Below are 27,322 nucleotides of genomic sequence, written 5' to 3' on the forward strand. Positions count from 1 at the left end.
TTGTACATATTTGACTCTTGGGTTTCCCCCCCCCCCCCCCCATCCTCATTCACCTGAAGCGGAACACACCTCCCTGCTGCTGCTGTGGGGAGGGAGAGGGGTCGAGAGACACCGACACAGAATACAGAGAGAGGATGGGAGGGAGGAAGCAGAGGAGGGGGAGGGGAGAGGCAGCAGCAGCAGGTAGAGATGAAGGGTGGAGGGAGTTGACGCATGCGCACTGGCACTCCATCCCCTCTGCATCGCCCCCCCCCCCCTCTCCTCCCTCCCTCCTCTCTCTTTTTCTGCAGCATCAGTACCACACTCCCTCCCCCCTCCCTCCTCCTCTTTCTCTCTCTCCCTCCCTCCCCCACTCTCTCTCTCTCTCTCTCTCTCTCTCTCTCTCTCGGTCGGTTTTCCTGCCGGGCTGCTGCTGCTTTGCGCGCTGCGGGGCCACACTGCGACCGCACCGAGGAGGAAGAGGAGGAAGCCGCGGACCGAAAGGGGGGCCAGAGCGGCGGAGAAAAAAAAAAAGAAGCAAAAGAAGCAGAGGAGGAGGGTTTGAACGCGCCGTCACCGCACGGATAACAAATACCTCAGAAGAAGAAGCAGAAGGCGGAGACGCGTCACACCGCGCCGTTCCTCCCTCCATCTCTGGCTCCGCTTTTCAGGGGAACTGAAGAAAAGGTGAAACACGAAGAGGAGGACAAACAGGGGGAAAAATCTTGTTGGGGGATCTCGGAGCGCAAAACGACGAACGACGCGGTGTTGGAACCCTCCCCCCTCCCCTCACGGACCAGGGCCGATTCTCCGTTTTCTAGCAGGTAGCTCGGCGCGGCGACACCATGAAGGACCGTACGGCGGAACTACGAAGTGTAAGCTGATTTTTTCATCTTTATTTCCATCCATGTTGGCCTCCATGTTCCCACCTCCTCTCCTCCTACTCCCCCTCCTCCTCCTCTCCTCCTCCTCCTCCTGCAGCCGCCGCAGCTCCACGGCCTCGCCGCCTCTCCTCCGCTGCAGCCGGACGCGAGCGGAGGAGCGGGGCCAGAAAACCCGCTGAAAAGCCCACATCTGCGCTCCTGTCGGGCTCTGCGGAGGAGGTGTGGAGGCAGGTGGAGCTGCGGCTCTGAGCTCTTCATGCTGTGAATACAGAGTGATGTGAAAGTAGCCGCAGAGTTGTGAGGATGGAGCCTGAAATGGAGGCTCTCCTCACACAGGGACTAGATTTTGCTCTCAGTGTGAGTGGATGTTTGGTTTGTTGTGAGGTGAGCACCGGCTGCGGGTCACGATTGCAGCACCGTACTCGTTCATTTTGGGGGTATTTCCGCCTGTAATAACCGACATCTGAGCGCGTCTCGGCGGGTTTAGACGCAGAGGCCCTGCTCAGGGTTTTCTCTCCTCGTGCAGCGCTGCATGCATGATGGGAAAAATGCCTTGAAAAAAATAAAAACGCTCCCATCCATGCTAATTTGGCCGTGCATGTCCATGCATGCGTGCCTGGGTGACCTGATGATGGAGGAGGAGGAGGAGGAGGAGGAGGAGGAGGAGGGAGCTGACTCTGAAATGAGTCGCGGACCAAAATGCAGTGATTTTTTTTTTTTTTTCCGAGGCCGCATCCTGCAGCCAGCGCGCGCCTCCTCCCTGAGAGAGAGCCGCGTGAATGTGGGAGCATCAGTCCCGATCAGGCGGAGGGGGATCGATGCGCGCGGCTGGATGGATGAATCAGGCGGCAGGTGGAGCGGAACGGAGGATGCAGCTTTTCTGCCGCTTCTCCGCGTGCTCCTGTATGGGTGATGGGGGGGGGGGGGGTTATTGTACTCAAGCCTCACCCATTTTATGACTCCGCATTGGGGGAGACTGGAGGTTTGACGCGTGCGGTGTGCGGGGCGATGCGGCGCGGAGCTATACAACAGCTGATGCTGGCGGGATGGGCGGACAGTGGAGGGATTTTTTTGGGTGGGGGGCGGAGGAGCGGGTGGTGGTGGGTGGGTGGGGGGTGCTTCCATCAGCTGCTCAAACTGCAGCAGCTCCTCGCCGCCGGGTTCAACCGGGTTCGCGTCAGGCAGAACTGAATAAACAGAAACACATCCATCTATTTCCTCTTCATTTTATTGGATGTTCTTCATTTCCTTCCTTTCTTCCATCTCTGTCTGTGTTTCAGGTCTACGTGTGTTTGGGGGGTTCAGATACTATTGATCAGAACCTGATCAATAAATCAGCAGCTGAAGTGTGTGTGTGTGTGTGTGTGTGTGTGTGTGTGTGTGTGTGTGTGTGTGTGTGGAGGTGATTTGCATTAACAAAGTGACAGGCTCAGCACCGCCCGGAGTTTACCGCACTGCTGTCCGTCCATCACCACTTCTTCTTCTTCTTTTATCCTTTGTCACATTCTTTCCAGCTCTCCGTCTCACTCCTTCCCTTCCTGTCTCCACCTATTCCCCTCTGTCCCTTCACCATCCTTTCTCTATCCATCCTTCCATGCCTCTTCAATCCCTTATTTCAGCTTCCCTCCATCATCCTGTCCTCACTTTATCCTCCATCCCTTCCTTCGCTCTCCCTCTTTATTATCCATTCGTCCACTCCTCCTCCATCCCCTCTGCCTCCAATTCTCTTCTTCCATCCCTCCCTTCATCTTCCCCGCCTCCCCTTTTCATCTCCTATTTCCTTTCCTTTCCCTCTTCCCTTCAGCCCTCCGTCTTTCCGCCACACAACTCCACTGCACGGACCGAAAACCCGAGTCTGACCGGCTGCAGAACGAGCTTCCTGTTTCCTGTCTGAGGAGTGGAAGCAGTTTGTGGATAAGCAGACGTGAGGAAGAAAGTGATGACGAGGCTGTAACCTTCCTCACATCAACACATGACACTAACAGAAACCTGCTTTTTTGGAGTGTGGGGGGGGGATCGATACAGTATCGCGATATTTTCTGTGGCAATACCGTCGATCGATACACAGACGTCAAGTATTGATCTTTTATTATATATTGTACATGAGAATTTTACTTTTTGGTGCTATAATGATAAAATCAATTGCTTTTTCAGTCCACGAGAAAAAGAGTTTTCCTTTGGAGACACAATTTGAATTGCAGAAAGATAATATGTGTTTAAAATCACAATAATATGGTCTCACGGGGCCTCTGGTGATTCCCACCCCTGGTTCTCCATCGTTTGAGATTCGACTGCAGCTCCTTTTATGACGTCACCTCGCCGCGTCCCCTTCTTCTTCTGCGCTGGTTTAACGGCAGCGGCTGGAGAATCAGCTCCATCGGCCAATGAGATCATGTGGAGACGCAACTACCGCTTCCTTCTGTGCACTTCTTATTCTCGTGCCTCCATCTTCTCTCTCCCAGTGGTTATTTCAGCTTCCATCCACTTCTTTTGCTCCACCTTCCTGCCGTCACCTCGTGGCCTGTCCCGCCACCGTGTCTTCATCCACTCCTCCATCTTCACTGCTTCTTCCCATCGTCTCCTCTCTCTTCTTGTTCCAGCATCCCCCCCTCTTCTCTTCCACTCTTTATTTCAGCTGTCCTCCATCCACCTATCCCTTCTGGGTTTCATCTATCCCTTCCCACCCCCCCATCCTGACTGCCTCCTCTTCTTCTCTTTTCCCTTCGCTCGTTCGCCTCTTTCCGAGCCTCATCCCTCCATCGGCTGCAGATTCTCTTCTCGCTCTGTGTGAAACATGTCGTCTCGTTGTCCTCGCGGGTCAGCGTCCTCTACTCAAATGTTTTTTTGGTCAATCTCTTGTCTTCCTGTCGGCCATGTTGGCGATCGCTGGAGTGAAATCCGGCTCACGTAATCTTGCCGGTAACAGATGCTGCTGTATCATGCAGCAGCAGAAGCAGCTCAGTAGTAATAATTATATTTTTATGTAATCGTCCACATCACAGTGACGCTGGCTGCTCTCCTCCTCCTCCTCCTCCTCCTCCTCCTCCGAGCAGCTCCGAGTCCACACGGGTCTGAACGATTGCTGTGAGTGTGTGAATGTGACTGAAGGAGGCAGGAAACCTACAACAAACCCTGCAGTGGCTCTCCAGCCTGCACAAACCTCTCAGCGCTGCTCCTTTAACACGATTCCAGCGTTAGAAAATATCTCTGAAAGCGTAACTCCCAAACAGCATCTGTAGTCTGCACAGAAATATTACAGGGAGGTGCAGCGTGGTGAGTTCAGGCCTGTTCGTAAATCTGAAGTCTGCATTTCCTTGAGGAATGAAACCTTGTAAAACAAAGTCAGGTGAAAATATTTAGAAATATTCTGTGTTTTGTCACGGTTGCTACAGAGAAACTGCTGCATCATTGTTCCGCCTGCTGCAGGAAATGCTTCGTCACGTTACGCTTCACCATCTGCAGCAGCAGGTAGCTTTGGCGTTACGTGTTGCTGAGACGTGTCGGAGCGCTCGCTTTGCTTCACCGTGGGTCAAACATGTGAAACTGTTGGTGTAGAAGAAGCTGAGGTCACCACCCTGTGTACTCTCTAATGAAATATGCATAAAAATACCCATAAACATTTAGAAGAATTTTCAGAAATTGATCAGGGGAATAATTTGAACTGGAATAAAAAAGGTGAAGACTCTAAAATTACAGGTTAGGATCTGCACAGCTGTGAGCGTCAGCGCTTTGTCCACTAATCTGTGTGCTGCCAGTATAAACAGAACGAGGTATATCCGTGCCTTTTATCAGCAGCCTGCACAGCAGCACAGGCAGTATTTAGTGGCACAAAATGTGTCCAAGAATGATTAATCTGAGGGTATGAATTACTGAACAATAACACGAAACACAAACAAGCACATGGTGAAACTTTGGCTGTAGCACGAGGCTTTGTTGTGAAATATTTCTGGAGGTTTTTGTGACTGATTTGAATATTTCTTTGGGTAAATATGTTGAAAATTATGTAGTACTCCGGCAGTGTAATTAAAGGCTGTTATATCTGAATGTAGGAAGAGGAAATTCACACAGTGATGAAGATGGATGCAGTAGAGTTATTCTTTGTTAAATGCTCATAAAAGTGCACAGAGTTTGGTTGGTGGCTGGTTAGAACTTCCTCACGTGGGTGTTTGTGCTGAGGGACTCGTGAGCTCTGTAGTTTTAAAATATGAATTACAAATACCACAAATACTCAGTCTTGTTTTGAGTCAACAATAGTAGGATCTTTATAAAAAACCAAACAAACACATATAATATATATATATACTCATGATGAACTGACGCTATATAAATATATAGTGTATATATACAGAATACATATATTCTGTATATATATACACACACACTCTCCCTCTGTATTTAGAGATATTTAAACATATATATATAATCAATAATACTGCACTGTAGTATTACTAGAGATCTTCTTCCTCCTGTGTTCTGTGCAAATGGAGACAAATAAGGAAAGAGAAAGAAGAAAAGACTTCTGGGTAATAAACTTCTCAGCTGTGTGTGTGTTACTGCAACATATCCCATTTCACTGTCATTGATTATAACAGGGGTCACACACACAGAACACACAATCTTATTTATTGGCAGTTTTCTGGTCGATCAGATCTGAACCTCAGGTGACACGTTGTTCATCAGATCAACCTTGTTCTTTACTCTGCTCTATTCTACATGTGCGTCTCAGCGTTACATGTAGATGAATCCACGATCGAATGAGGATCTAAAACTATTTTTAAAACAGAAACTAAGCGCCAGAACACCAGAGGTCTCACAACACGTTTGACGTGGATCTTTAGCTCTTCTGGTGAACATGGACTGATAACGTTGCACCAGTAGCAAGCCGTCCTGACAGAGCTGAGCTCTGATTGGACGAAGGGCCTGAGAGTCCGAACATGGAGAAAGTTATCGTAGCTCATTAGAGAGTTTCTCCATCCAGGTTTACTGAAGCTCCCCTGTCAGGAAAATCATGTTAGCCACCGAGCTATGACTGACTAACAGCTAGCTCTGCTTGTGATTTTAAATGATTTAATACTGCTTTTGATGGAATAAAATGTTCATAAAAAGGAAGTTTTTATTGTTATCTACTAAATAATTTACTAAATACTGACCGTATAAACATGTATTTTATGTTTTATATTTTTAAATTATTTAAATCTCTTTGATCTTAAAATCTACTTTGCTTCAATTTTGTAAAACAATCAAACATACTGTGAACTCTGTGCTGCAGAATAAATGAACAAGACCCATAATCTGATCAAACAAAACTAATCTGATCTACATCTATTGATTAGCCATGTTGCCATAAGTGACGGGCACCTGTGCGACAGAATAGATCTGTGTGGTTTGTTTTGTCCTCCTGGAGCCACCAGGTGGGTGGGTCTGTGTTTGGTTTAGTGTTTGTTTGACTTTATTTACACAGAGAACAAACACCTGCGGCAGACAGATGGACTGCTGCTGTCTCGTCTCTCAGTAGTGAGTTGCTCAAGGGCACCTTGTCGGCAGCAGTCTGACACTTCCTGTTGTCTGACACTTTCAAATTAAAGCTTCACGGAGCGGCTGCAGTCTGACACTTCCTGTTGTCTCACGCTTTCAAATTAAAGCTTCACTGAGCGGCTGCAGCCTGACACTTCCTGTTGTCTGACACTTTCAAATTAAAGCTTCACGGAGCGGCTGCAGTCTGACACTTCCTGTTGTCTGACACTTTCAAATTAAAGCTTCACGGAGCGGCTGCAGTCTGACACTTCCTGTTGTCTGACACTTTCAAATTAAAGCTTCACGGAGCGGCTGCAGTCTGACACTTCCTGTTGTCTGACACTTTCAAATTAAAGCTTCACGGAGCGGCTGCAGTCTGACACTTCCTGTTGTCATACACTTTCAAATTAAAGCTCCTTGTTTAATGACATTTACATCACTGACAGTCTCTCTGTTTAATTTTAAAGGCAAATCTAACTTTCTGAAAAACGATAATTAGATAAAAGTATGCAGATGGGACAGTTGACGGACAGCTTAGCTTCTGTTAGCTAGTTAGCATCCTGTGCTATTATTGACCCCTCTCCTGAAGTTTTTTTTTTTATTTGAGTCATGTTAGCAACAATAAATATGCAACGTCTAGTTACACTTTTAAAATAAAAGTAAACGTTGTGAAATGTCAAAATTTGGTTAGGTTTAGGAAAAGATCACCGTTTGGTTAAGTTACTTTACTTGCGTAACTTACACAGCTTACGTAACCTACTGTGCATAACTTAAATAAAAGCATTCAAAGTTGACCGTTTTGTTTCACACGGGCAACAAACACGGGTCTCCTAACTGAAAGCGAGGTTTGTGACCCACCCGTCCAGCTCCTTACTTACCGCCAACGGGTCCTGACCAGGCGTCCATATGTGACGACTTGGGAGTGAGAACTGGCTACTAACATTACACAGTGTTTACTACAGTACGCGGACTACTTATCTTTTGCAGTACAACAAATCAACAGACTTTACCATTTTATACTGACAGGAAATTATTTTGTTTAGAATTAAACTTCACAAATAGCGAGCAAAGTATATTTTTAAAGATCTCTCCAGCTGCTCCTCAGATTTCTGTTTGCAGGACTTGGTGCAGTGTGCATACTGTTGGATATACTTTCATTTTCAGGTGTGGACGCACCGGCGACTAAAAGGCATTCAGCCATCAGCAGAGGCATTGCCTGCTGAGGTGATCAGCCTGCATGGCTCACATATTAGTATTATGAGGAGAGACTCTTATACATGTACATGAAGCTGTTTGCTCTGAAAATATGTTTCTGGCTACAGGCTTGATGCTAATGATAGCTAGCTGTGTATGCCGGTAGCTATCCTTCAGCCAAGTCAAGGGCAAACCCACCATTACTGCTGGCACACAGGAGGTCACTTTCCTGACGTTACTCTCTGCTCGTATGTTCTGTCCTGTTCTCTGGCTGCTTTAGGTTCTAGCTTGTTACCGTGTGGCATTTCTGCAGCAGCTGTTTCTGCTCTATGTTTTTCAGCGCTACTGCTTTCACTCTGCCAGAGGTGAGAAACACTTGATTTGGATTTGATTGCGGTTGAATGAGATTATTCATTTCCTCCTATTAGTCCACCCCCACATAACACACATTTCTATATCTGAGGGCCTTTATGTCTTGATATATGCTAGAGTCCCTAATCCTAAAGTTAAACTAAACATGTTATGATTTGGTACAGTCTATAGAGTTTATTAAAGCAATGGTGAAAATTCCAAAAGGGGAAAATAACTGCACAATCCAAAAACCAAAAGAAAGGCCGTGATCCAAGCAGAAAAGGGAGGTGAGAGACAAAAGACAAAATCCACAGGGGACAAAATCCAGGTACTAAAAACGGGTTGGGATGATCGACAACAACTAATGAAAAGACAGAGACTTAAGTACACAAAAAGGTGTGTGGGGGGGGGGTGACAAACGAGGCCCAGGTGGTAAAACACTCAGACGATAGAGTGTAGCCCGAGTCACTCGTTTCTGCTTCCACTTCCGCCCCACAGGACCTTATTTTGGAAAAAATATGTACGGTAGTCAACGCGAGAGACAACTTATTACAATTTAAAAGATAATTTTGTCCGTCAAGAAAGTCGCAGTTTGTGGTAAATCAGTAAAGTTACATGTCGTTTTGTGTGAAAACCGGTAATGCTAGCTAACGTTCTGTGCTTGGTTGCTGCTAATTAGATAACTTAGCCATGTTCCACGCAGAAATGTATCTCACCTGATGTGTTTAATCCAGTTGACTACGTCGTGTCCATGTGACTTTTGGGTTTGTGGTGTTTGTAAATATGTATTTTCAAAGCAACTACAAAAAAAGGGTCGCCAAATGACAGGAAGTAAAGCACACATATAAACACATGAGGAAGGATTTCAAGAGGTGGTATAATGGTTTTTGGCTTTTCCCCTCTCCTTTATTGTGTTATATACATTTTTTGTGCATGTACTAGGTTTGCAAAGTGAAAAAGCCCAAAGGGAGTTCCCATCTCCTACAGAAAACTCTGCTCTGAACTGCCTGAAAACATTTCGTTTGTAGTCTTTACTTCCCTTTCTTGTGACGTCACAATGAAAATACGTGTCATAACGCTCACCAAGCAGCTACTCCGACACGCCCTCAAAAACACTGGTGGAAAAACAGTGAGCTGCAGCACACAGCTCTCCTCTCCCTTCCAAACACTAGCTACCCTCCAGGCAGTCAGTGGACATAAAGTTGTTCCTGTGATGTAGAGACAGAGCTCAGTTAAAACTTTATGGATACAGATTAATAACTCACCGCTCTGAAACTCTCGCTCCAGTCCGTGTTGCCGAGCCGGTCGGCAACACGTACGGCTGAACCCGAGCTGTTCACCGGCTTCTCGCTGACCCGCCCTTCTCTGCTTCTGATTGGCTAGTAGTCCTTAAGTAGGAACTGAGCATGTGCAACTCCCAACAAAGATCATTTAGAGACAAGATGTATCACTCCATAGCTAAAACGAAGCCTTCAGCACAGGCTGAAAAGAGGAGCTGCAGCAATGTGCAGTATGACAAAAAATATGGCGTTTTTTGAAAATTAAACCATGTAAACCTGTTCTGGTACAACCCCTATAATAAAATTTTGAACCTGAAAATGAGCATAATACCCCGTCGTTAACAACCTAGAACAAGAGATACAAAACTCAAACACCAAACCTTAAACTCTAAAAGTCTCAACCCTCAGGCCTTCATTTTGTCCAGCACCTTTCAACAACATGCCAAGTGTCTTCCATAAGACATAAAAAGGCATTGCAATATGTGGACGCTGCGAGTAATCGACTAGTCGACAAAAATCAATGATAAAATTAGTTTCCAACGATTTTAGTTAACAATTAGTCCCCCGCGACCCGATCCCAGATAAGCGGATGAAGATGGATGGATGGATGGATAGTTGATGATGTCATCAGGCCGTAGCGACACTGAAGTGAACAGTAACGTTAGCAACATCAGCAATTTTATTTCTTACTGCACTAATTTTATTGTCTAAAACAACGTCAAGCTACATTTAAAAGCAGATAGCTAATTAAGAAGCATTGAGTAATTTTGCCATAAAACAGGAGACAACAGAGCAAAATATGACCCAAGGTTTTGTTCCAAAAAATGTCCCCACTTGCCAAAGATGTCCAAAAACATCCAACAGTGTTTTGAAAGATGTCCTCACTTTCTAAAAAAATCTTTTCACTCTTATATCTTCCAAAAATGTCCTTGAGTGTTGTCTGTCTTTACTGCCCCCACTTTCCAAAGATATCCTCACTATTCACAAAAATTCCACGTTCCAAAGTTCAAAAACTATCCTTCCCCACTTTTTAAATATGTTTTCACTTTTCATAAATGTCCTCAATGTCCGGCTCTAGAAATTGGTCCTCACAAAGATAGAAGTACAGAAGAGCACAAACCCTCCTCCTACGTGGTATTGAACAGGCACAATCTGCTGACTGAAAACAATCTTCTGTGTGGGGGTGTGTGGATTGGTCAGTAGGAGGTCATGTGATTGATGGCAGCGTCTCCATTTAATGGCCCTTAAATTGTCCCCGTGCTCTCTGGTTTGTGTGTGCATGTGTGTGTGTTCTCATGTATTATAGATGCTCCCCTCCCCCCTCCACGGCTCACCGAGCAGCCTCGTAACAGCAGCAAACATCCTCCCTCTTCTTCCCATCCTCCACCTCTGAGGCTGATTTATTTTATCAACTCAACGGCCAAATATTAATTCATTAGCTCAACCAATCAGACGGGAGATTGTTTTAATCATTCAGGAGCTGGGAAAGTTATTAGCAGGATTTTAGTTTGGAGGTAAGGGGAGGGGAGGGGTTGTTGAAAACAGGCCAGGTTCGTCCTCGTCTCCGTTTCCATGCGGCTACAGACAGACGGCGAGGCAGTGATGTCACACTGATGTCACAGGTCTGATAGGAAAACATGTGTTGTCGTCCTCTGACTCACACGGTCAGGACGGGAAAGGTTTCAGTTTGTTTTCTTCTTGGCTGAAGTCTTATCTTAGCCCAGGATTAAACAGCATTAAATTAGCTTTCATTGACCTTGACTCTGGCCGATGTTCTGCTCTTTAATGTTCTCAGACAATTATAATTAACTGACGATTGAGACAAAAGTGATTTTCAAGAAGGAATCATTTCACTTGAGCAGAGACGTGTGGAGAGCCACTGGTTCTGGTTATTCACCCCTTTCGTGCCTTAACATGGAAACATGTCAGTGATGTGTTCATGTTCTGTCAGCTCTTAATACTACATTACCCAGGAGTCTCAGCTGTGGACGCTGTTGCGAAGAAGCCAGTCAGAGGGTTTTGAATCACGAGCTGTTGTGAACGCTTCGTTGTTGCATTTGGGAACAAAGCAAATCGCCACGGTTGACTAATTCATCCAAAACTGACTCATGAGTGTTTTATCTCTGTAGCTTCAGCTCTGTTTGTTGCTGAAATTCATCCTGAAGTTGACATCTCTCCCCATCAGCTTTTATGCCTACAGGGCTTCTTGTAGTTTTTATTTATAAAAGAACCAGATATTTCTTGTTCTTATGATTCAACCAAGAGAGTTTCATGTCCATCCAAGACCAACGCTGAACATGAGAAACCAACCAGTTCTCACTCCCAAGTCATCACACATGGACGCATGGTCAAGACCCCTTGGAGTCAGTTTGTAACGCTCTGGGGGAAGCCCTGTAGCCTCATATTTTAATGCTGAAAGTAGGTGTAGTATATAAATAACAGAAAAGTCTAACTAAGGGGGTGGATGGATGGATGGATGGATGGATGGGGTGGGTCGGTGTTTGTTTTCCATGTGAAACAAAAAGTCAAAATTGATTGTTTTCAGTTAAGAAACTTTTAACCTAAACCATGATCTTTTCCTAAACCTAGCTATCATTTTGGTGCATAAACCTAACCAAATTGTGCTGTTTCACAACGTTATCTAGTAGTTGTATTTTGAAAGTCTAACCAGATGTAGCGTATTTTTATTATTGCTAACTTTTGCTAAAGGGTATCCAGGACATTAAAAAAGTGTCCATACGTGACTAGTTGGGAGTGACAACGGGTTGGAGACAAATTTTACTGCAGGAACTAGGGATGCACTGAATGTTCGGCAACCGAAATTAATCTGCCAAAAATAGCAAAAAAAGCACTAGCCGCATCTAAATATGGAGTGCACACGTATTCAAGCCTTTACGGTAAGTGAAGCGGCCCAGTGCGAGCTGACAGGCAGGTTAGAGACTTTATCCTGTCAGTTTGTCTCTTTACAAAGACAAGTGTTGCAGTATGAGAGAGTCTGACCTGAAGAGAGGCTGTGAAGTCTTCGTGTTACACCGTATGAGAACCACATACAACATTATTTATCACACTGGGTCGGACTGGATGAATTTCAGGCAAAATAAATGGAAAAAATGTGAAAAACCTTGTTCAGTATTCTGGAAAGTTTTTCATTATATTTGGTTTCATTTCGGTGCATCCTGAGCAGGAACCACATTTCCCAAAGTAATACATTTGATTCCATAAAACCAAACTGAGGCTGAGACTATAATAATTATTTAAATTCTCAAACCTCTGAACTCCGATAGTTTTTTCAGAGATGTTAGCCAACCAATGAGAAATGTTTGTAAATTACAAAAGAAAGAAATGTTATGGGTATTTATGTTGGTGCAGTTGGTGCAAATATATACCTGTACATAAAAAAAAAAAATATTGTTAATGATAGTATCCCTTTCTACATGCTGTGCTGAAGTTTACAGTTTGCTCTCACCCAGAGAGTTATCAGCTGAAGGTTTTGTGTCCTGTTTATGGGCAGCCGAGCAGCACAGAGCTGTTTTCAGATCTGAAACCTGTCTGCTGTGTTGCTGTCTAGGTGCAGTGGTCCTGTGTTAGATCCACTGGAGAAAATGCAGTATAAATAGTCCCGAGCCAAAGTCATTACAGGCAGTTATTGAATTGAATTAAGGCATTAAAAGGTTGGTAGATGGCTGAACTAAGTAGCGCAAACTCTGCCTCACCTCCCTCAGCCGGAGTGTGCCCTTCCTTTAAATAGATTCCTGCAGCTAATGCCTGACAGGAAGCCGAGCTGTGTGCTACCATTACCTCATACTCCAACATTCAAGGAAAAACACGATTCAAGGCTTCTGTGTGAACGGCAGCAATGCTAGAAACGTGAGGAATTCAGATACCTTGATTTAAAGTTAAAAATACATCATGACAAGCAAAAATTCTGCATTTAAAACTGAAGTAGTAAAAAAAATATTATGAGCAAAATGTACTTATGCACTTACCTGTGCTGCCTCATGAGATTTGAACTAGAACTCGTTTTAAATGACTGGACTTGTTTTGAATAAATCAGGTCTGGACTTGTTTTCAAACTGGACTTTAATTGTTTCAGATGTCTCTGAACCTGTCTCGAACTGTGGCAGGACTTGTTTCGGCTGAGTCGGTGCTTGTCTCTGCCTTGTGTCTTGAATTTACTTGGATGTGTTTGAATGACTCTGACTTACTTACAAATAACTTGCTTCAATTGAATTGAATGGACTTTTACTTGTTTCAGATGACTCTGAACTTGTCTCGAGACTGCAGCAGGACTTGTTTTGGGGCTGAATTGACTGGGACTTAAACGACTTGAAGATGTTCTATATTGACTCGAGACTGGACATGAACTGTTTTAAATTACTTTGACTAGAGTTTGACTTGCCTGGGATGCGTTCTCTATTGACTAGAGCATGGACCTGAACTGTTTTAAATTACTTTGACTAGAGTTTGACTTGCCTGGGATGTGTTCTGTATTAACTAGAGCCTGGACCTGAACTGTTTTAAATTACTTTGACTAGAGTTTGACTTGCCTGGGATGTGTTCTCTATTGACTAGAGCCTGGACCTGAACTGTTTTAAATTAATTTGACTAGAGTTTGACTTGCCTGGGATGTGTTCTGTATTGACTCGAGACTGGACCTGAACTGTTTTAAATTACTTTGACTAGAGTTTGACTTGCCTGGGATGTGTTCTGTATTAACTAGAGCCTGGACCTGAACTGTTTTAAATTACTTTGACTAGAGTTTGACTTGCCTGGGATGTGTTCTGTATTGACTAGAGCCTGGACCTGAACTGTTTTAAATTACTTTGACTAGAGTTTGACTTGCCTGGGATGTGTTCTGTATTGACTCGAGACTGGACCTGAACTGTTTTAAATTACTTTGACTAGAGTTTGACTTGCCTGGGATGTGTTCTGTATTGACTAGAGCCTGGACTTAGATTTGTTTAGAATGACTCGAGACATTTCACAGATCTGAATGAATTCTTCTCCATAGCAACAGCCACTAAAGGTCATGGGAAATGTAGTTTTTAGAACCAATGGGAGTGGGATTTGTAAGGAAGTGAAATGCAGTGGACGAGCAGCTCCACCAACGAGGGCGGGTCAATGCATGAATTCTCAAATGTTCACACCGAGGTCACGCTGCACCACGAGGTCATAAGGTCACGCTGCACCACGAGGTCATAAGGTCACGCTGCACCACGAGGTCACAAGGTCATGCTGCACCACGAGGTCACAAGGTCACGCTGCACAAAATCATACTGCTATGGAGGACCCCAGGCACCAAACGACATATAAATTATAAAGTTGGTTTGTAACTGTTCATGTGTTCATTAGGAAAAAAACGGATCTGTGTCACGTAAATGAGAGGAATCATATTTGGGTCACTATCACCTGCAGCCTGAAAACATTCACACACAGTAACATGTTACGTCTCTCTGGGGAACAGGAATGGAACCAGGACGGCTGAATCGTTCAGGAACACAGTAAATTGATCCTGAAGGACGTTTGGTTCTAATATCGCAGAGTGCAAAGAGGCGCAAAGGGAGTCTGTAAATTATTTCATACTACAGATATTTTAAACACTGCTCTCCTCCAGTTTGACTTAATTACAAATATATAGTCTTAAAATAGGAGGTAAAACAAAGCACAGTATAACACTTTTAAAGAAAATAATTTGTAGGGGAGGCGGGATTTAGATACCATGTGCAACAAGTTTATGTTACTCTACATTTTCATATATTTTTTTATTATCATATTCTTATTTCACAATCCTCAGTGACAGTACAGATATCTTAACAGGGGAAAGGAAGCAGACCTGATCCCAGATCAGCTGAGAGAAACAAACCTCTCAGTGCTTCATTAAAATTTTAAATCTGAGAACTGGACCGATGTGGTCGCTCCTGGTCTTAGTGAGGACTTTGTCTCAGCTGATCTTAGACCTTAGATAAAGCGTTACAGTAGCCAAGTTTTTGTAAATCCTGCTGAGATACAAAGAATTAATTTCCTGATTTATTCTTCAGATGACAGTCGGTTGATTTTGTAATTTTCCTTTTGTGGATCTTAAAACTGAGGTGTGAGTCCAGGACCAGACCAATATCTCTGGTCTGGTTCGTGGTGTTGAATACGCTTCCCTAACAGCCCGTTCTTATTCCCTGGGTGTCCCGAGCTTTGTTCTTCGGGGTCTGGTACCAACGCACATGGCATCCTTTAGCGTCACAGTTCAATGCTAAAAGTAGGCCTGGCATAAAAAAGTCAGAGTGAGGAGGGGGTTGGGTCAGAAAATGGACTTACCAAGGAGACCGGTGTTCATTTCCCGAGTGAAACAAAAAGTCAACATTGATTCTTTTTAGTGAAGTTACGTAAGTTAACTCACGTAAGTTGTAACATAGTTATTTTAACCCAAACCAGGATCTTTTGGTTTCTTTGGATCAAGTAGTTTTGGTGCCTAAACCTAACCAAATTGCATGTTTCACAATGTTAACCACTTTATTTTGACAGTCTAACTGGATGTTGCGTATTTATTCTTGCTAACTTGACTGTGGAGCCCTACACGTGTAAAAACGACACTGAAGGGAACCCCGGGCTTCAAAAAGTGACCTTTAGGGGTTTTGACCAAGATGAGCTGGAAAAAAATGTCTCTTTGCCTTTCAGTCTTGTCACTGAGCGACCACAAAGAGGGCCGCAAAAGGTGAAAAGGTGACACTAAAGGATGCTTTTAATTTCAATCTCCTGAGCTGTTCTAATGTGATTAATCACCAGAGGAAACTCTACAGGTCGCTTGTTATTACACCACACAGACAAAACTACACTGTGCACAAAGATAATAATTAAAAGCTGAGAAGTAATATTAATCTCATTTTCACAATCCAAGGTCCAAACCCCGTTTTTAATCCTTAAACCAATACTCATTTTTATTTTTATTGACTTTATGATTATTATTTTTTTCCAGAAACAGTTTAACTTCAGCCTTTGAAGCCCCTCCATGTCTTTTGTGTGTAATTGCAGATTACAAATTCCTAATCAGGTCCTAATCAGAACCACTGAGGACTCGACCTTGGTGTCCTACAGAGGAATGAATACTTATTACAATCTAATCAATCTAGTAGTATCATCATGGTTATGCAATTTCTACAATAAATAGCAGATTGTAGAAAAACGTAATACAAAAACATTTTGCAGATGATTTATTGATCTCAAAAATAATCATCAAGACATTGGAAGAAAGATTTTTATGTTGTTCACTATTTTTAGACATTTATAGATCAAACAATCAATCACATAAAGACAATAATTAGTAGATTAATCAATAAAGTAAATAATGATTACATGCAGTCCTAATTTTTAATATTATTTTTTTATTGCACTACAGTGGAGAGTGTACTTAAAATGGTTTGATAACTGGCTGGTGCTGCATTGTGAACACAAATACATACTTCATGGGTGGCAACACGGAGAACTAAACGGTTCCAGAGCTCGGCTGAAGCCTGCGGTTTGCTGCATTTTGAAAAAATCAACATGGTTTAGATTCACCGTCCGTCTGTTATCTGATGACAGATAAGAGGCCAGGGGAAAGAAGGAGTAAGAGCGATGGATGAATGAGTTAATGGAGTGGAAATCAGGTGACCCAGTTTAGAGAGGTGAGGCCTGTTTCAGGGAATCTAACCATTAACTGTGTGTAAAGGTTTAAAACACTGGGAGACAGGAAGTGAGTCATTCGTCTTCATCATCTGGTACAGCAGCCGGCGCGACAACAACAGGGGAGGTGCTGAAGAGGAGTCAGAAAGATGAAATGGATCTAAACTCTGCTGATCACAGCCATGAGTTCAGTCCGGTTTAAAGAGGCTAACGGTAGCGTAGCTGAGATTAGCTGTGCGGTTCAATGTTTAACGTTGCCTGGTTACTTTCAGCTCAGATTTAGTTGGTTCGGTGCTTTTTAGTGTCATCTGAGTCGAGGTTTAATGTTCTTTAGCTGCTCCAGGGAGGCAGGTGGACAAATATGGATTGATTTGAAATTATTTTTCATGTTCCTCTCAGGATGAACTGTAATAACTTTAGCGATCCTCTGACTTTTCATCTAGCACCATCATCAGGTCCAACACTTTTGGTGTGTGACCAAATGAGACTGTCTTCACCAGAAAAACGACAATATAGGTTGTTTTCTGCAGGGTGTTACTATGTCCCATATTAATGTTTATTGTGGCAGCGCCCCCTAGTGAAACCAAGTAAATGTGTAATTTTTATTTAAACGTAATTAGCTTTACTGAGGTCACGTCATTAACGTAATTTACTTTAACACAAACCACAAAGTTTTCCCAAAGCTAACCAAACTGAGACTGTTTCACAATGTTAACCACATATTCAATATCATTACTACATACATTATGTTATAGTTAAGGCTCTTATGTATCATTTTGGGAGGCATGGATAAAACAACCTATGTTGTCGTTTAGGTTGGAGGACTTGTTGGACCAAATACCTGCAGAACTAATGACTTCCCATCACCCTCGGCTGTACGTGTGTGTTTACTGCTAATTAGCTGGTGTTAGCATGCTGACAAGCTCAGCTAAGATGCTGAACATAGTAAACATAAGCATGTTAGCATTATCAGAGCTGCTAGCGTGGCTGCAGACTCTGGTTCAAATGTTTTTAGATCTTTTCTGAACATCATTTTCATTTGGATCATGGAAGCTTTTCTTTGCAAATAACTTGAGTAGTTTAGCGGTGCTGCATTTATGTCTTATCTCATTTTAGATAGAAGAAGAAGAAGTACTTTTTTAATCTCTGGGGGAAATTGTGAAGGTTCCAGGAAACTCTAGATATCTTACGGAGCCTGTTGTTTAATGAAGCTCAGCCGAGGAGGCGAAGGCTTCAGCAGTACAGAGTGAGGACACAGTTTCTCAAGGATGCATCCTGGCAGGAAGTAATAGTCCTTCCTTGAACAACAGAGATTTACTAAGTGTCCAAATAAGGTTGATGTTCACCCAACTATTGTACGACGTGTGTCCTTAAAGCCACATGCAACACTTTCTAAAGGCAGCCAGCCAGCTTGTCTGTAATGATACAGAATAAAGAAGATCTCGACCTTGGGGTACCGAGGAGACGAACCACAGAGTCCGTCCTTGTCAAGTCTACTGAGTCAGACAGTCGACAGACAGAGAGGAGAGACCGAGTCACAGGCCGCCACCTTTAGCTCCCTGTAGCTCAGTAATTAACTTCACTTCAGTTAATGACTCTTTATTTATTAATTAATTTATAGAAAATATTTATGACAGTAAAATGTTCAAGAACAAACCAATATCAATGTATGTGAGCCTGCAGGCATGTGTTAATGTGCATCTTAGTGTCTCGCTGTGTGTTAGTCAATAAACCAATACAGCTTCATCTTCTTAATGAGCTACTTGCTCTCCTTTAGAAACACACAGACACAGATTAATCTGTCTTCACTGCAGCTTTTAAAAGAAATGTCATTTCATATTGTCGGTTCAGAGGTGACCCCAGCGTTCAGTGACGGTTTTATGTTTGGGGATTTAAAAGGTTTGCTGTTTGGTGGTTTGATTGTTGTCAGGTAGCAGAGGGTCGACTCTTCGCCCACTTTATTAGGCATGACTTATATAAATAATGTATAAACTATAGATACTATAATGTAATTTATCCTTGTCTGGAAAAAATGTCTAATGAAATACAGAATTCCCAGTTTCACAGTTTATGGGGATGTGTGTGTGTAAAATGTACCTTTATAGATTATTTAAGTGAATTTCAAACATGTGATCACAAAACCTTAATCTCATTTAAAATACTGCAAACTAAACATGTTTATGGCTTTAAATAAATCACAGACATAAACATGTTCAGCAATCAATACTCAGTGGAGGAGACCTGATATGTATCCCAGCTGTGATGCTTAATCATCAATGCCTGATCAATACTTCATTGAAGCCCAGTCGGATTTGCTGCTGGTGGAATTCAACGGGGGGTGGCACTGTGGTGCAGTGGTTAGCACTGTCACAGCAAGAAGATCATGGGTTCAAACCCCTGTTCCCCCCGGGTCATGGGCTCAAACCCCGGCTTCCTCCCACCATCCAAAGACATGCAGGCTAGCTTAATTGGTGTCTCTAAATTGTCCTTGGTCAAGGTGTGAGCGTGAGTGGTTGTCTGTCTATGTGTGGCCTTGCAATGGACTGGTGACCTGTCCAGGGTGTACCCCGCCTTTCACCCGATGTCAGCTGGCTCCAGCCCCCCCCGCAACGCTGTACACAGGATAAGCGGTGGATGATGGATGGATGGATGGATGGAATTTAATAGATCTTTCTGGATTTGGAGTTTGTGGCTGTTTTCATTTTTTTTGTCTTTTTTGTCTTTTTAAACCTTTTATATCCCAAACGTGTTCGAGGTGCTTCAAAGAAAGCAGAAAACACATTCACACACACATTTAAAGTATGGAAACCACTTAAAAAATAAATTTAAAAAAGGTAAAAACTTTTTAAAAAATAACAGAGGACCCAGGATGTAGCCTTGGGGAACTCCTCACGTTATGTTGCTCTGTTCGGACAGAGAGCTGAGACAAAATGGTCTCTCTCCTGCGAGTCTTGATGGGGAGGCGTATTAGCAAACGCCCCCCAAACAACATATGTTTGCGTTCTTTCACCTGGACAACCTGCTCTCACTCCCAAGTCGTCACAAATGGACGCCTGGTCAAGAGCCTTTGGCGTCAATTTGTAATGCACTGGGAAGCCCTTTAGCGTCATTCTGTTGTTGAACAGTAAAAGAAATACTAGATAAATAACAGAATAGTCTTAGGAAGGAGGTTGGTGGGTCAGAAACCGGACTTTCACACAGAAGACTGGTGTTCGTTTCCCGTGTGAAACAAAAAGTCAACATTGGTTCTACGTAAGTAATGTTACTTGTGTAATTTAAGTCATGTAATTTAGTTATGATGTTTTCTTGTGTACAGAGATCTCAGAGGTCAGCAGCATCAGGTGACTTTAGGACTATACCACTTATGGGAGGGGTTGCTTTTCTTCTTCTATCTTTACTACACTGGGTGTCTTCATTAGGGTCAGTACAGATCCTCATGGACGAAGGGGAGTACAGTCTTGACCCTAACGGCCATGCAGATGTGAAATGTATTGATTAGCTCCATTGTGGTGGAAAAAGTTCAGAAACAGTATATCAGAACCAAGCGGGAACCTTTGGGTCTGAGGGCAAGGGATTAGGTTTAGGCTTAACCAGACTGCGACATTTCACAACGTTAATTTCTGGTTTTATTTTGAAAGTCTAACTGGACGTTGCATATTTATTATTGCTAACTTGACCACGGAGCCCTACATGTTCAAAAACAACGCCAAAGGTACCCAGGGTGTTAAAAAAACAATGCCTGACCAAGTGACGACCCTGGAGACTGCGGGTTGGTTTCCATTTTCTACTAACAGACGACACTGATTTTCTTTTTAATCGTGATCATAATCTTTCCATATCCTTTTCTGCCTAAATCATCCTCATATCATAAAACTGTTTTATGTGTGATTTGTAAACTCAGGTCTAATTATAGTATCAATATTTGATGTAATATAAAACAGTATGAAAACCAGGGTAGATACAAATTTATATTACCTCCCCCAATGCCCCCTCGCGGCGACTCGATCAATATCACTTTTCTTTCACTGGACTGAACTTCAGCAAGAAAAGAAGAAACTAATAAACCTAAGAAATTATTGATTATTAGTAGTTCCAGGGGAAAATAATCATCACAAAACCATCCATACTTCCTGCTAAGCTTCCCATCATCCTGCCCCCCTCCCCTCCACTCGGTGCAGCAGTAGTGAGATGAAGGAGCCGGCAGCACTGAGGCACTCTGGGTAATCTAAGTGTTTTCCCAGGATGCAATGAGCCATGGAATCAATAGATAATCTTCTTCTTTTAGTCGGGTGGCGGCTGGCAGGCGGTCTGACTGCGTGTGTGTCCTCATACCAGCACACACACTCGCTGTCGGATGAAAACCTCGTAAGGTTTATAAGCTCCTCCCTGATAACACAGGAGGCTTTTTTCCCCCCAACAAGTGATGTGACAGTTAAACATTTACCTGTGTTGATGTTACACCTGGTTATAGGTAAACTAAGCCTGGTATAAAAAGGGAAACCGGATTTCTCAGGAGTGTTTAGAAAGTCTACAGGAGCCATTACGTTAAGGCGAGACACTGTAGGTGAAGAGGATTTTACATTTAAATATGCAAATGAGGCAGTTTCTAATGAAATATGTGCTAATTTGCATCTATTTCAAGAACTAAAATCTGAACACTGGATTAAATCCAGTTCAAAATTATTGTTTTATTTTGTTGACATATTAGACTTAAATATTTTTACATAGGGAATCTCTTTTTATGACTCCATAAATCAGAAATTACTGTCAACGGGCATAAAAAATGTTGCCATGTTTTTGGGAATAAAATGTTCTATAATTCAGATTATCATCAGGAATAATACTGGAAAGTTTTTGCAGCTATAAGAGCTGCTGAGGTGGAGATTTCAGGCTCAGAGCATGAGGAAAAACAACCTGTAATGATATGTCTTGTAAAATTCTACACATTTTTATTGAAAATCAATATTTACAGAGCCATAATCAAATCAAATCATTAACAACAACTATATAGAACATCTATAACACATCAAACTGATAACTGAAACAGAGCGACCAGCGGAAAGCTAAATCAAGTGTCAAAAGTACACCATGTGACGCATCTAAACCAATCACGTTTTCAGGAATCGCTGCTAGTCAATCAGATTTCACTCTAAGCTTAAATCCGCCTCTGTACTTTCACAATTGGTTACTGGTACAGCAGAAATGACCACATTTGGATCCAACAACCTTTTGCGGGAGAGACAGAGCTCTCCAACGGTACCGGGAATCAGATGGTCCAGAAAGCGACAGCGGGAGGACATGTAGCGATAAAAGCTAACTTGAAGGCAAAATCTACAGACGCACAGACAGAAACTGCAGTAAAATAAACTATAAAAATGTGTGTTTTTGACGTTTTCTTTCCACTAGTCTGAAAGAAGACATGTTGAGGAAGCAAAGTAGCCCAAAATTGACCAGTGCATGAAGAAACAAGGTTTCTCCCTAAATAATTTTATCCCATTCATGTGTTTGGCGAGCCAGCAGGAAGTCTCTACTGAGCATGCTCTGTGGGCCCTTTTATAGGAGTACCTGGGACACCATCTTTGAACATGTTATCCAGTCGTCCTCTCTCTCTCCTCTTCTCCCTTTTCACCTCCTTCTTCTGCTCCTCTAAACCTCCCGCTCTCTTTTCCATCCTCCTCCTCTCTCCTGCCCCCCCCCCCCGTCATTCCTTTCACGTCTCCTCTCTTGTCAAATATTAATCCACCTCCTTCCTTTCAAGCCTGCCTCCTCCCTCCCCTCCCTGTCCATTACCAGCCCCCATGAAAGCCCCTTTCTTTCTTTCCTTTTCCTCCGTCCCTCTTCCCGTGTTCGTCCCTCCGGCGTCTCCTCAGCATAGAACAACAAGTCGACGGCAGTCTGACCGTTTATTTATAGACCCAAAGAAATAAAGAAAGGCAGACTGTGTGTCAGGATGGCCTGATGTCACTCGTCTTTTATTCTGTCTGTACTCTCTTTCTGCTCTCTCTGTGGAGTTTGGGGTTGAACACCTGGTCGGAGGAGCTGCTGCTTTGTGTCTCTGTAAAATCTTATTTAAAGAAACAGCAGACGGATGTGACCAGACGAGAGGTTTATGTTCTGACCACAGACTGTATAAAAGCAGTGGACGTAGCCGCCGTGACATCCCCCGTTAGTTTGTGGACTACCGTTTTAAAGCCTCCAGTTTGGCATATTTGCTGTCGCCCTTTGTGACCTGCCTCTGTGTGCCTGCATTTAGAGATAAATAAGATTTTCTTTGCAGCGAGTGGTCATCTCCTAATGAGCTGCTGAACCAGAGGAATTCAAGTTATTAAAAAATAAAAAATGAAAATAGAGGGGCAAGGATTAGTCGATTGATTAGTCGATCAAGAGAAATAATATTAAAATTATACAGAACAAGACATTTCAAGACATCTTCTACAGTATATCATAACAGGCATTTTTCACCGAGGCACCACTCCGAAGATCAATTGATAATTGAAATGGCCATTTGTTGCAGCCGTAAACTGGATATATTGAGATTAACAGGTATGTGGATGTTATGAAAACACACACTCCTCTGTGTTAACACTGCAGACTGATGGTGCATTCGTGTGCTTATAAAAGGCTCTGACATGTGAGCGTCACATTTATCATTAGAGCTTCGTCACGGAGGCAGAATCTGAATCGGACTAAACGTTTTGTTTTTGTTTATAATATCAGAATAAAAGCTTTTAAAAATCCGATTGATAAACGTGAGAGAGAGAGAGAGAGAGAGAGAGGGCGGTCACAGAGAGCACAGATGGACTCTGGGTAGAGCCAGAGATCCCAGTGGATTGTGGGTAACACGGCTCGCTGCTGGCATGCTTTGCTGCTAACACACATACACACACAGATACACGGTGTGTGTATCCATGCATGCAAAAACACACTCACTCTGCTGGCATCAGAAACACACTCTGACACCTGAGGTCAACGTCCTGATTTAAGTCTGCATGACATGACGGGGGGAGGAGGTAAGAATAAGAAAGAATCAAAAGCAAAGGACAGAGGATAAGAAGGGCAGAAGCGGTGTGAGGGCAGATGGATGGATGAGTGGAGCATTGACCTGTTCGTGTGATGAGATTTGGGTCGAGGTGGCAAATTTAACCTGTTGTCCATCACACGGCCTGCAGGCTGCTGCACACTGTAAAACACAACAAAACCCTTGTCGAGAACAGTTCGGACACGCGACACGTTCAGAACTAATAAACTTTGAATTTTGTGATCACAAAATTAGTTTATCAAGATACAAATCATTAAAACACGTGTAACAGGAACTACAGAAGACAAGTTTGGACATGAAATGTTGAAACAGAGTTATCATCATCACAAAAGTCTCCGCCACTGTCGGGTTCTTTCAGTGTTATTAATGTTACAGGTGAAACCAAGGTGAGACGCACATTTTGAATATCTAAAAAACGCGGGGAGGCGTAACATTGGCACTGAGTGGGCGCTGCACTAGTAATAATAATAATAATAATGATAATAATAATAATAAGAAGAAAGTGCTTATTAAGAGTCAGCATTTGACTTTGAATCAATGCTTCCAAACCTTTCTGACTTTAAAGTTAAGGAATGAAATTAAAGTTCTTTTTATGCCTGAAGAGAAAAAAAGTGTCCCGCGTATCACATGAAAAAAGCAACAACGAAAAAATGGAGAAACGCCCAAAAAACTTATCTTCTTTCTTCTGTCTTTCATAATTTTGTGACCTTCAGACGTATCTTTGGACCCCGTGGGGGGTCCTGAACTGAACTACACTTTCCTTTAGCGACTGCAGGCGTCTGCATGTGGAAAGAAACTACGTGTATTTACTCAAGTACTTCCTTAAATACAATGTTCAAATACTTGTACTGCAGGACTTTTACCTGCGACTGAGTTAAAAATGTGGCACTGTTACTTTTGAGTGAAGCAGCTAAAAACAAACCGACGTTTTCTCTGTGGAAACGCAGACTGTTGAATTTTACTCAGAGCAACTAAAAGATGACTTTTTACTTCAGTTTATTAAAAAACACTTAGACGCTGAAAATATAAGGAGACAGAAAAACATCGTGAGTGTAATTTATGAAGAACTTCAGATACATTTTACAGCCAGCCAATTTAAAACTCTGTCAAAAACAAACAGAATTATCTTTAGTTTTCCTCAGATATTACTGCGCGACTGATTAATACCAAACCCAGACAAACATGTAGCCATAAATACATTTATTTTAACATCTGATGAAATCATGTTTTAACATCTGGCCTTGTTTGTTTGCTCAGCGCTCAGCTTTACTTTCTGTTTCTGATGTTTTCTCTTCTTGCATTCGGACTGAATACATGCTGAAACATGTATTTTTACAGTGCAGCAATCCTTTTTCTCTCTCTCTCTCCTCCCCCACACTGTAAGGACTGCTCACCCATCCCCCTCTCCTCTATCTTTTCCTCCTCTTCCTCCCCACCTCATCCACCATCTCTCACTAAGTCATCCTCTCTCGCTCATCTTCATCTCCTCCCTCTCCATTTCCTTCCACCCTCTCTCTCTCTCTCTGCTTCCTTTCTACCTCTCTGCTTCTAACATCCCTCCTCTCTCTGTGTGCAGAGCTGCAGGCTCTCTGTGTTCACTCAGTCACGTTAATCAGATTAATTTGCTCATAAACACACATATGCGTTCTCACGTTTAATTCGATATAAAGAGATCATGCAGATGCAGCGGCACACAGAGTTCTCTCTGTCTCTGGGATTCATTTAAAATAAGCAAACAGCTCCACTCTGTTACTGACGAAGTGCTTAATCATCATCTCTTCTGACCTCATGACCTCGTTTCCATAACTCTCCTCCGACTCGTTCACCAGAGCAAGGACACAGGGAACCAGAATGCCGAAGCGAGACAGGTACGGTTTACACACATTTATTAAACAGTTCAGCCATAAATGAACACACTTATGATTGGGCGAGGCTGGCCAAGGTCCGTAATCTGCCCGACAGTCCAAACAAAAAGGGCAAACAACTCCAGAGTAGCACAGGCAATAATCCAAATCCATATGTGAAGTCCACGAAGCAGAAAATCCAGAAGCACAGAGGAAACGCAAGGAACAGTGAGCACTCGACATGAACGAAGAATGAGCTAACAACAAACAACTGGGAGACACAGACTTAAATACACCAGAGGACAACACAACTCGTCACACATGGACGCTTGGTCAAGACCTCTTGGCGGCTTTTTAATGTCATAGTTTTGACATGTGGGGCTTAGCAGTCAAGTTAGCAACAATAAATATGCAACATCCGGTTAGACTTTCAAAATAAGGCTTTGGGTTAAAATAATTATGCTACTTACGTGACTTAAGTTACGTCATGTATGCAACAAACAAAAAAAAAAGCATTCAATGTTGATTTTTTGTTTCACACAGAAAAAAGAACGGCGGTGTTCTGGGTGAAAGTCCAGTTTCTGGCCCACCCAACCACCTCACTTTGACTTGTGTCAAATACTCTACACCTACGGTTAGCGTTAAAAAAATGACGCTAAGAAGCTCCTCAATGCGTTACAACATGACGCCAGTGTGTCTTGGCCGTACATCCATATGTGTAGTCCACGAGGAAGAAAATCCAGAAGTTCCAGAAGGAAACAGAAGGAAGAGTGAGCGCTCGTCATGAACGAAGGACGAATTAACAACAAACAACTGAGAGACACAGACTTAAATACACCAGAGGACAACGCAACTCGTCACACATGGATGCTTGGTCAAGACCCCTCGGTGTCGCTTTTTAACGTCCTGGGTACGCTTTAGCGTAGTTCTTCGACATGTCAAGTTAGCAAAGATAAATAATGCAACATCTGGTTAGACTTTCAAAATAAAACTAGTTTTTAACATTGTGAAATGTTGTAATTTTGTTAGGTTTAGGAAAAGATGAGAAGAGGCTCCCCAGTGCGTTACAACCCGACGGGTCTTGACCATGCATCCATATGTGACGACTTGGACTGACTGATGAGTCGCAGGTGGAACACATTAGACAGGAAGCAAAGCTGCTTAGAACACACCAGCGGGGACACTTTCAAAATAAAACATGAAATTACCATAACAAAAAACCCTTATTAAGTTGAGCATCCTCTTCATCCTCTTCTTCCTGTTCCTCCCCCTCTCCCCCCCCCCTCTTCCTCATCTTCCTCCTCTTCATCTTCCTCCTCTTCTTCCTCCTCATCTTCCTCCTGTGCCTCTTCCTCATCTTCCTCCTCTTCTTCCTCCTCATCTTCCTCCTGTGCCTCTTCCTCCTCTTCCTCCTGTTCCTCCTCTTCCTCCTCATCTTCCTCCTGTTCCTCCCCCTCTTCCTCCTCTTCTTCCTCCTCCTCCTCATCTTCCTCCTGTTCCCCCTCCTCATCTTCCTCCCCCTCCTCTTCCTCCTGTTCCTCCCCCTCTTCCTCCTCTTCTTCCTCCTGTTCCTCCTGTTCCTCC

At 43.1% G+C, this 27,322-nt stretch overlaps 1 protein-coding gene across 1 annotated transcript in view; it reads left to right on the forward strand.

Annotated features, from left to right (window-relative positions):
• Positions 1 to 727: 727 nt before the first annotated feature.
• stx1b (syntaxin 1B) overlaps positions 728 to 27,322 on the forward strand; it is a 66,987-nt gene continuing 40,392 nt past the window's right edge. The window contains exon 1 of the mRNA XM_046038575.1: positions 728 to 854. Coding sequence (XP_045894531.1) covers positions 825 to 854 — 30 coding nt within the window. The 5' untranslated portion in view covers positions 728 to 824. The remainder of the gene's footprint in view (positions 855 to 27,322) is intronic.

The sequence above is a fragment of the Micropterus dolomieu genome, linkage group LG02, assembly GCF_021292245.1.
Source record: "Micropterus dolomieu isolate WLL.071019.BEF.003 ecotype Adirondacks linkage group LG02, ASM2129224v1, whole genome shotgun sequence".
NCBI lineage: Eukaryota > Metazoa > Chordata > Actinopteri > Centrarchiformes > Centrarchidae > Micropterus > Micropterus dolomieu.